Here is an 11,420-nt window from a genome sequence, read left to right as displayed (position 1 = left end):
TATTATAAGTAATACAGAGAGGATTTAAAGTACACAGTAGGATATGCATAAATTGTATGCAAATACTATATATATACATAGAAGTATCTGCAGATTTTGATACCTGTAGGGACCAGGAATCAATCTCCTATAGATACTAAGGGGCAACTGTATGTTTAAAAATATATAATTAAAGATAAATTTAAATTAAATTAATGAACAATAAGAAGAAAAAAAACTAGGGGTTGGAGGGGAAGGGAGGGGGCATGGGGTCAGAAAGGCTGGTGGAACGTGATGATCATTATTATCCAAAGTACATGGGTGAAGACACAATTGGTGTGAATATACTTTGTATACAACCAGAAATATGAAAAGTTATGCTCTATATGTGTAATAAGAATTGTAATGCATTCTGCTGTCATACATAAATTAAAATAAAGAAATAAAGAAAAGAAAAAACAATAGAGCTAGTAATGAAATAAAATGAAATAATGAAATAAAATGCAAAAAAAAATACCCATAAACTTGGCAAAGATGACTGTGGTAGTTTGGATGATTGTTTCCAATTTTAACTTCCTTCTTAGAATAGAATTATAAATCCAAGCTCTTTGCTAAAGTACTTTGTAGAGGCTCCCACTGGAGTATGTGGAGTAAACAACCTAGCCCCTTTGATATTTGGTTTGGCCCTGTGACTCTGAGTAGATAGGAAGGGAACAGTAGCCTCAAGTGTGCTTGTAAGTTAATGTGGCCTCTTGTGTTTCTTTCCCAACCATGGGAAGAATATGTCCCTAGAAGCCATTAATATCAGGATAATTACATGATGCAGAATAGACATGAACTCACCTGAAAGCCCTGGGTCCAGCCCATTGTGCTGAGTCCTGGCAAGCTCAGCTGAGATCAGCCAAAGCCCAGCAAAATGGAAGATTCAGAGCAACAACCAAAAATGTATGTGATACCAATTTATTGTTGCAATGATTGATGGAAAAGTATAAGAAATAAATCAGGAAGGAAAAGAAAAGAATATGACAATATGGACAGTATTGACATTAAAAATATATACTATGTACAAATTTTTTATAGCAATGTATTTTCATAGCAACATGATTGCAAACTAGAAAAATAGATGTTAGTAAGCAATTTAGAATTGGCCCAAGAAGTGTTAGAATGACACATAAATCACAAAGAAAGAGAAGTAAAAAGTTATCCACTATTCCTATTTAAAAAAAAAAAAAAGGTTTTAAGGTGTTACCAAATCTTCAGAGAAAGATAATCCTCTCTCATATAAATGGCTTAGCTAAACATTTAAATCATAATGAACAAAGACCTGACAAAAAAAAAAGTATACTCTTAGACAATAATAATATATTAGCACAAATGCAAACAAACACAATTTTAAAAAATAGTTATTTAAGTCCAGAAGTGTACTGATAATTAATAGCATAGTCTTTGGAATCTGACTTTCTGTCTTTATAAGCCCATGGATTGACTGTATGATCTTGAAAAAATCAATTTAACCTCAATGTGCCTCAAATTTTCTTATTTTTCATTGGGGAAAATAATAGCATCTATAGATCAGAGATAATGAAGATTACATAGATGAACACAAGTATAGCCTCTGCACATAGTAACTGTGATAAGAGTATCAGCCATCAGAGCAAGTAGGAGATATCCCAGGAATGCAAGGATAGTTCAACACCAAAACAAAAATCAAAATAATTCATTGACTTAATATGTAACAAATTTTATTTAAAACGTCAATTTAGATATACACTAGCTTAAAGCTTGGAGTGCATCCTGTTCTCCAAACTAGTACATGGTCTCAAATTCTTTGGAAATGTTCTTCCCAGATCCTTGAAATGATTCTAGGGTTGATTTAAAACACAAATTATTTTTGTCTCCTGGTTTTGTCATTAAGATCTCTCTCTCTCTCTCTCTCTCTCTCTCTCTCTCTCTCTCTCTCTCTCTCTCTCTCTCTCTCTCTCTCGTCAACGTCTGATTCTTCACCACCAGGGCCATGGAGTGATAGCTAGGTTTGGTGCTGTTGCTTCTTGATGTCAAGGGTGGGTAGCAGCTTCCTCTCTTGAATCTTTAGATAGGTGGAGAGTAGAGAGAACATTGATGTCAAAGGTGCACGTTCCCTGCTCCCATGAGCAGCCACGTATCAGTGGGGACACAGCTGCTCTCAGCCTACACTGACTGGTTCTCAAGTTTCTGGAATGGCTGCTTACAATGACAGCTCCTCTCAGGAAATGGACTCTGAAAGTCTCCTGCTCTATGGACACTACCCTGTCAGTGGACACTTCAGTCCAGAGGTCTTGTTGCTGGTGCCCCTGTGCTTTAGGGAGCAACTTGCTCATGAACAGAGTTTAAACCACAAAGGCATTCACACAGCCCTGAAGAAACCACTCAAGTTTCCCCAGAACACTCCTGTTCACAATTGTATCCTTCCTCTTTTCTTTTTTTTCCCCATGACTCAGCAAAATAAGGCTCTCTGTTGGTTTAGCACTTCAATACTTTTAGAACAAGGAATGATCTCCTGTACCTGCCTTAGGTGTCCTGGAAGGGAAAGGATAATTTCCACTGTGAGAGCACAGGTGCTACCCAAGGTGGGTCACCTTCCTTTCCCTTTTCAATCCTTATGCTGACCAAAGAAATAGAATTATTAAACCAATTCTACTGCATATTCCCTTTCTTTCAGGTCAAGAAGTGGATGCTTGGGGTATTTCTCCAGGTTTAAAATATGAGGCACTTGGAACCTGTCAATCTCAGCTGTACACTCCAGATGTTCATCAGCAGAAACGAGAAATGGCTCACCTCACCCCTTACACACTGTGAACAGACTAAAGGAAATGCCATAAATCATCTGATAAATTTCAATACACAGTCATGATAAAAATTACAAGGTATCTATCAGAAACTAGAACAAGCAGTATTTTCAATTGTGAAATATTGAAAATGTTCCCATGTCACAATAAGAAACTCATATTGTCATTGGATCTCTTCAACAATGTATAGGGGCTCCTGGACCCTATCAAAAGATAAAAATTCAAATATAGGAATTATGAATACCATAAAGAAAAGAGCAAAATTTCCATCATTTGTAAATATAATCATATATTTATAAAACATAAGAGAGTCAATTATTTCAGAAGTATTGGGGGGAAGGAATGAGAATCCAAAAAGATGGTTGGGTGTAATATGAATAAAAAATAAGGCAAGTTTTCTCACAAACAAGCAATTATTAATTTAAAATGTGATTTAAAAATACCATAGTAACAATATCAAATAAAATCATAAAATAAATAAATTTAATAAAAAATAAGGATATATCAATTTTCAGAGGCTTAGATAGTTTATATATTAAAAAGCTTCCTTGATTTAAAAAATTTTTAAATTTGATATTATGATAGTAAGACTCTATAATTTGTATGCTGGATTCTGAGTACATATGGGAGGATAATTAGCTTAAAAACCAATATTCATCATAGAATAAGAAATAACATTCTATTCCCACCTTTGGGGTTTTGATGTAGAAATTTTGCTCAGGGAAAGAATTAATGCAGTGAGAAAAAGTGTTCAAAGTGTGAGGGTGGGAGGGGGAGCCTTTCTAGAGACAAGATACTTATGTGGTTGCCCCTCATGGGACATGGTCCCATTCCCGTGTGTCCCTGAGGCATGAGGCATAGTCCCATTTCTGCAGACTTGACACAAGACCTGGGACCATGCCCTGAGTGCCACTTCCAACATTGTGCTGCAGAAAACACCCAGGTGACTAAGTGGAGTATGGAAGGCATGATGTCACCAACTGCAAATAGGCCTTGTGGACTCAGACCAGGAATTATCTACACACTGGCAGCCAACACTGATGTCTATATGTTCTTTCAGATGTTTCTGTAGCCCCTATTCCTGTGTACAGCCTGAAGGAGAAGATCAGTTTGTTCCATCCACCAAACAAAGAAAGCATATCCTAAGATTGTATTTTTCATTCTTCGGGCAAGTGGGGGGCTCAGAGGCAGAACTCACTTCATTTACATAAATAAAAAGAAATGAAACTAAAGCAATGGAAATTCATGTTAACACATTCATAGTTTATTGCACTTAAGTCATCTCTACTCAGCTCAATGGTGGGGTGATTATGAATATGAGGTTCAGGTGGAGTAGATGGATTTGAATCCAATCTCTGCCATTTGCTCTTCATTGTAATAGTCAAAACATTTGACTTTGCTAAGCATCCATGTTCTCATTTTAAAAATGAGAAAAATAATACTGTTCCCATGAAATTGTTAAAGATTAAATAACATTTCATAAGAAGCATTACAAGTGTCTGTCAAGGTGATTGGTGCATAGTTTGTGCTTGAGAAACTGTGTCACTTTGTAGTAGTAGTAGTTATGATAGTGATTTGAGTAGTTGGAGCAATGGCAACAAATATTTTATCTTCATTCAAAATGAAGAAATTGGCTCAGGAAAATTAAATATCCCAAAGAGGTACAGGATACCTTTACCCACACCAAGACAGAGCCCAAGATTTTATGCACAGTTGATTTTAATGAAATCCTGATTAAATGAAATTAAAGAAGAAAGCAGAGCCAGTGCTGGGGTTGATAGTGTAAATGCCTCATGGAGATCTGAGGTGAGGTGGGGATCAGCAGGAAGCTACTTTGGTCAGGCCTGGGGTGGGAAGGTTCTTCATTAGAGGCCTAGGCTGGTTTCTGTTGATCAGTGGTTGAGCAGGAACCCTAAAACTCAAGGGAGTGATTACCAATCTGGAAGACTAAGTTCTATCAGCTCCATGCTGGGCCACCCTTTGGCTCTCTAGCCTCATGGAAGAGAGCAGGTATGCCCCAGAGAACCAGGGTGCTGAGTAATCCTGAAGGTGACCTTAGCTCCTCACATTTGTAATTTTCTGGAAGTCTGTCTTTATCACTGTGTTTAACCAAGATTTCTAAATTTTCATGGGACTGGGAAAGGGGAGAGTTTCAGGGGAAGATTAGAGGAGCAGGAAGCAGGCACTCTGTGATTTTAGAGGATTTTTCTAACTTGAGGCCTCATGGTTGCCATTTATAAATGAAAAAAACTGGAGAAGATGAAGAACAAATTGTTCTCCATCTCTGTCTCATAGTGAAGTTCAAGGTCGGAAGTGGAGGATATCTAAGTTGCAGTGCTGAGAAGGGGCTCCCAGGGCAGTGTCAAGGATTAGTGATTATAGGAGAGGAGTTAGGAACCATCTGGGGAATGAAGTGATTAAGAGTGCCTTTGGATCTAATAATCACAAATACATTTTGTTGAAATTTAAATTTAAAAATAAATTTTGATGGAGGCTGCCATGCAGGATCCTGTCTACCCTGTGGCCTAAATGTCTGCTCAAAACTCACAGATGGCCAAACGGTACTGCAGGCAGTTCTTATCATTCCAAGTCCCATCTGTGTACATCTCCACACACTTATCTCTGCCCCGACCCCTGGGCTCCCCGGGATACCAGTTGGTATAGTTCACAGGGGTCTCATCCAGGTAACGGAAGTCTCCAGGAGTGTTGCTCTCAACCAGGCCCAGGTAGGCATAAGTGTTGTACTTCCTCACAATGCTTGCAATGGCCTCATTCTCCTCTGGATTCCTTGGGGCAGCAATGTTGCCACCTGCTTTGGCACAAGACTCACTAATGTCATCAAAGTTGACCGATTGCCCATTGGTGGAGAAGATCTTCTTTCCAACTGCCAGCATGGACCCCTGCAAGCTGAGGACTAAGAGCAGAGGAATCTGGGTTAGGCCACCAACCTCTGTCTCCATATCCATCTTGCCTCCTCAGGGTCTCTACCATTAGGCTCTTTCCAATCTCTTTGTCTCTGCCTCTCTCTTCCTTCCCTTCCTCTTCCAATCAGTTTTATAAATTCCTCTCTCTGCTTTCATCCATCCATCTTTTCATTCATTCATTCATCTCCTTAACATTTACTTATTGCCAGGAACTGTGAAATTTTCTGGGATGCAAGAGAAAGCAGGATGGGCAGAGAACATGCTCTCCTAGGAAATTGGGAGCAAATCTGTGTTTACTTCTCTCTTTTCTGGACCAGAGACTTCAGAAAAGGAAAGCATCATTCCTTATCTCAAACCTGCAGATTCACACTTGTTTTTCAGGTCTATAGTCTCCAGAAGCTGGGGGTAATTCTACCCTTTGTGCCCCCAAGGAGTCCCCTTACCTCCCATTGACTGCGACATTTGATGCCTGAATTCCTGAAGCATGGTTTGGAGATCCTCATCTAGATAAGATGGAAATCCTATGGAGAGACCCCCACCAGGATGAGGGGCAAGCAGACAAGATCCCAACTTGCTGCCCACAGATGTTTTGCCCACTGTAACCCTGGAACCCTGCCCTCTAATTGTCCGCATCCCCTGTGCAGGCATGAGGGTCCACAATGTGGAATGTTTCCATACTCTGTAAACACCTATCTTCCTTTAATGCAGTTGTGCCCCTGATGAACCTCTTTCTGCTCTTCTTTCATGTCATATCTCCTGAATGGCTCTGCTTGCCCACCTTTGAGTGCTTTTCTAACCTCTAGAAAGGGTCCTCTCCTTCACCTTCCACCCAGGATGAATATGATTGCTTTTGCATTCTCCTGATAGATCTTGATAGTACTCAGAGCTATGGAGTTCCCTTGCACACTTGGGACTCCTGATCATAACCTTTTCCTGGATCCCTCATGCACATAACCCTGTATACCTTTCAGAATGCCCAAGAGCCTCAGTCCCATGGAGGGCTATGACTCCCAGTGTTGTCCCTCTTCCTTCACCTGACACCTTTTATCTCTCCATAAGCAGTCACAATGCATGGAACACTTCCTATTCCCATCGGTCCCTGAATTATGACCACGTAACTTGAACACCTCTGACTTCTGTCTTCAACCTCACATATCATTAATTAATTAGGTTGAGCAGTATGCCACAGGCACCTCTGTTACCCCATGTTGCTGACTGCATAGGCATTATGTGCATGTCCCCCTGCCCATCCTCTCCCCTGGCTCCCACTCACCTGGAAGGCCCCTTTCACCAGGCTCCCCCTTGTCTCCACGCTCTCCAGGGACACCGGGGGCTCCAGTCAACCCGTCACGCCCAGGGAGACCTGGCATTCCTCCTGGAGGGCCCATGGGACCTGTAGAGAGAAGAGGACATGGTTGTGTGGACCTCAACTTCCATCTGAGTGAATTCACTTAACATTGTATGGGCACTTTGAGGATATACTCTCCAGATACTCCAGCTTAAGTGCCCTAGGAAACCCCCACTTTGTCCCAGCCAAATGAGTCTTGAAACCCAACATACAGCCCTGGTCAAAGGGGCCTAAAAAATGTGTCCCTGCCCCTCAGTGGAGGATGGGGTCTCCAACACAATACCTGGAGGTCCAGGGTCTCCCTTGACACCATCTCTCCCATCTCTGCCTGGCAAGCCATGGGATCCAGGAGTGCCAGGGATACCCGGGCTTCCAACACAGACTTCTGTCCCATTGCTCATGATGCCAGAAACTGCCATCAAGGTGAGGGTGAGGGCCAAAGTGCACAGCAACATGGCTCCTGTCCCAGCTGCTTCTCCTGCTGGAGAGAAGGGCCACTGACCCATCTGCAGAATTTGCGAATGTCTCCCCTTAACCCTTTACATTTGCTGTGTTTGTTAGAACTCAGGAATATGGCAGAGTCTAAGGGCCAATCCAGTCCAAATAAGAGTACTGGGAAGAACTGAAGACCCAAACTATCCATGCACAGGAATTCCCAGCATCATCCAGTATCTAGCCTGGTCTTATATCCCATGCCTCTGATCTGAGGTGGTGTGGTCCTTGGGCAGGTGAGGGGTAGAACTTTGGAGAGTCAGCAGCCTGGTTCTCACAGAGTGTCTTCTCTGTTAGCATGTTCCAGTGTGGCCTTGAGGCATTCATTGCACCTCTCTGACCTACAGATGAACTTCAGTGTTCACAATCCGGACCCATCCCTTCCAGTTGTCCTTCACTCCCTGATATGGGAATGCAATCCATATGTCCCTCAAAATTCCCAGTTACCCTCTTTTTGGGTTCTAAGGAATCATGGACCTCAGAATGGATAGATATGACCAGGGTCCATGGCCTATCCCCTATATAGCAGTCAATGATGGGGAACCCTTTCCTTCTCAGGACCTTAGTTAGTACTGTGGCTCTTAGGCTGGTCCTGGAATCCTTATGCTAGAGAGGGCCCATATACCCATATACCAGGGAATGGGGGCTCAGCTTACCCACACACAGGCTTCCGTCTTGGTGGATCTCTGCCTCCAAGTCAGAGTGGAGAGCACCATTTATAGGGATGTGGGCTGACAGGCTTCCTCCCAGTCCCTGAGAGGCTCCTATCTTAAGAGCCTCTCCTTCCTGGAGGGCCTCTCATGTACATATCACATTTCCCCACAGAGCCCTCAGGCTAGAGGAACACTTGAAGAGAGCCCAGAATCCCTAAAGAAAAACTCCAGATCTGTAAGAAGGGGAATTTCCCTCCGCCTGAGGTCACTCACTCTATTCCTAACAACTTTTCTACAGGAAAGGATGAAATCTTTTACCTAGGTAGTGATGGAGGTGCATTTGGTTCCTGGTTTGGTTTCAAACAGTACAGAGACTGGTGGCTCTAGTTTAGGGTGGTCAGTTTGAACTGGAGAATACTGTCTGTCCTTTGGTTTGTTCACTGTTGAGTCCCCAGGATTACCAGCCCCTGCCTCTGTGGCCTTGTGGCTGAATTGGTAGGTATATGAGCAGAGTGACAGATAAACAGGTGGCATGTTCCATTTTCCTCTGTCCCAGCTGGTTCAGCCGTGGGGAGGCAGGACAGTGCCTGGAAGTTCACAGGAGAGCATCAGTTTCTGTTTGGGGCCATAGGTGATATCAGGTAACTGCAAAGGTGATGATTTTTTTGTTTTTTGGTTTTTGTTTTTTGTTTTTTTTTTATTGGTTGTTCAAAACATTACAAAGCTCATGACATATCATCTTTCATACATTTGATTCAAGTGGGTTATGAACTCCCATTTTTACCCCAAATACAAATTGCAGAATCACATCGGTTACACATTCACATTTTTACATAATGCCATATTAGTGACTGTTGTATTCTGCTATCTTTCCTATCCCCTACTATCCCCCTCCCCTCCCCTCCCATCTTAAGGTGATGATTTTAAGTGATCAAATGATATCTAAAATCCTAATTAATGAGATATTCTATTAGACTTGCTTAAGAAAGAAGGAATTCCTAACTGCAAAGATGGTAACCACAGGGAACCAAGGCAAGGAAATCCCCAGGCTTCCTACTATGTAGTTTGAAAAATCTTGAAATTCTTGGGAAGTGTGGAGAACTTCTAGGCAGTAGAAGCTCAGCTGACACTACCTCACTCCTAGGACAGGAAGTCAGGTGGCACCCCCTTGAATCACTGAGTACTCTCAGCTGCCCTGGTGCTGCTGCTACATGCCCTTCAGGTGGGTTCTGGATAGGTGTGGATGGGGTAGCCATATCTAGCATAGAGCTGAGGTAGGTGGGGAGCAAATCCAGGTGCAGCTGAATAAGAAGAGAGACTACCTGAGATGTCCAGGGCCAGTGGTTTGCAAGGAGGGTGAAGCTTTAGGAGGCAGACACACCTGAGTTTGCCTGGAGCTGCCACTTACCACCCATGTGCCCTGATAGGGTTATATAAATTTTGGAACCTTCTTTTTCTTTTCTTTATTTTGAATCAATACCAAAGTTGCAGATACAGTGTATACTATCTCCAAATAACCTTCGATCCTATGCAAAATTCACCAAATGCCCCAGTAAAGTCTTCTACAGGAAAAGGATTCATAATCATGTGCCCCATTTAGTTGTCATTTCCCTTTAGTCTCCTTAAATAAAAAATAGTGCCTTAATCTTTTTTTTTTTTTTTTAACTTTCAGGGTCTTAACACTTCTTGGAGATTACTGGTTAGTTACTGTGTAGAATGACTCTCACTTTGGGTTTTTTTTTTTCCCCTTAAGTATTCATGATTGGATTCAGATTCCATGAAAATGATGGTGTGTTCTCCTTCTCATCAGGTGGCATGTGACTTCAATTTGTTCAGATCCTGGTGATGTCTACTTTGATCATTTGCTATGTGCCAGGATTCTGTACCAAGTTCTTTATTTTTTTTAACATGAGAACTATTTGTGGGGAGGTATTTTGAAGCTCTGTAAAGGTCCCACTTCTCACTAAACTTTCTTTTCCCCCCCCACTTATTTATTTTTATCCATATAAACTTTGGCTTGAGGAATACCAAAGGCCAGCAGTGGGGAGTTGTTTACTTAAGATGCAGGGATTAAGGGGATGCATTATCTATAGAAAATCTTAAACAATCTACAAGTTGTTAGCACATTGCTCCAGCAAATCTAAGGAATGTCATTAATAACATATTTCTCTGCTCTAGTACTGCTGAGTCCTGATAGCCCATGCCAAGTCACTCCTGTGTACACACTCTCCTCACCTGGCCTAGGCTCTGACATGCTCTCCAGGTATTTGGCCTTCTCCTGTAACTTCCTTACTCTCCTTAGGGCCTTACACCCTATGACTGCACCACCTGCCCACTTGGGTGGTCCAACATCCACATCAGGATCCTCCTTTGTGGGGATGTCCCTTTCACTTGGCCAGGCTCAGGCAGTCCACACCAAGCCACCTCAGACAGAGTTCTACTCCCTCCCGTGCAGAAGCGCTCCTCACTCAATGTGTTTGATATCAGAAAGAAGACACTTAGGTAAGTTTGAGTGAAGTTAAGATGGAAGAGGTGTAAAGTGGAAGTCATGCCTTCTTCCTGAGGTTGGGGCATGGCATCTGTACAGCTTTGAGACCTCTCACAGCTGTTCAGGGAACTCTTGGACTTCCCCTTCTCCAACTGCCCTATGCTCCAGCCAGGTGAGGTGTCCATATGTGGCTCTCTTGAGTTTTCTGTATTTTGGAATCATCACAACTCTAAAGTAAATCTAGAAAATAAATCCTCATTTGATACTTCAGTCAACTGAGGCTCAGAGCTTCCTGGATTTCCCAGATCACTCAGATCTTCTCTAATACAGCATAAATTTAACTTCAGAAATATCCTCCCTGAGTCAGAGAGGATGTGTTTGTTCTATTTGATCTAGGGGGGAAAAGGGCAGCATAAATTAATTTACTGATTATATTTATTTCAAAGTATCTTCTAATCTCAGGAGTTTGGGCCCAGATCAACAACCTGAAGGGGAAGAGAGTACAGGTTTTTCTTCCCTGATGCAGCCAGCATATTAAATAAATAAATTTTATATACACACATATGCACACATGCACACATATATTACATATTTTTATATACATACATGCTTACATACATATCACATTGGTGCCTCTCGAATAAATGTCATTTCATTTGTACTTTAGTTAATAAGTTGATTAATTACTTGATTAATTTTGTGATACTGGGA

At 41.8% G+C, this 11,420-nt stretch overlaps 1 protein-coding gene across 4 annotated transcripts; it reads right to left on the bottom strand.

Annotated features, from left to right (window-relative positions):
- Nucleotides 1-4,046: 4,046 nt before the first annotated feature.
- Nucleotides 4,047-8,300, bottom strand: LOC114096447 (pulmonary surfactant-associated protein A-like). 4 transcript variants are annotated; one of them, XM_027939955.2, is made up of 5 exons: nt 8,225-8,300; nt 7,360-7,557; nt 7,002-7,121; nt 6,172-6,249; nt 4,047-5,718 (listed from the first exon to the last, which is right to left on the bottom strand). In XM_027939955.2, the coding sequence occupies exons 2-5, from the start codon at nt 7,529-7,531 to the stop codon at nt 5,342-5,344; spliced, it is 747 nt and encodes a 248-aa protein (XP_027795756.1). In that variant the 5' UTR covers nt 7,532-7,557; nt 8,225-8,300; the 3' UTR covers nt 4,047-5,341. The 4 variants fall into 4 exon arrangements, with proteins under 4 accessions (XP_027795756.1, XP_027795758.1, XP_027795757.1 ...); XM_027939957.2 differs by having other exon boundaries at nt 6,172-6,231; XM_027939956.2 differs by having other exon boundaries at nt 7,360-7,554; nt 8,225-8,277.
- Between the last annotated feature and the right edge of the window lie 3,120 nt (nt 8,301-11,420).

The sequence above is a fragment of the Marmota flaviventris genome, chromosome 4 (assembly GCF_047511675.1).
Source record: "Marmota flaviventris isolate mMarFla1 chromosome 4, mMarFla1.hap1, whole genome shotgun sequence".
In the NCBI taxonomy this organism is placed as follows: Eukaryota; Metazoa; Chordata; class Mammalia; order Rodentia; family Sciuridae; genus Marmota; species Marmota flaviventris.
Note: the sequence above shows the minus strand (reverse complement) of the source record. Positions and strands in the feature narration are given on the sequence as shown.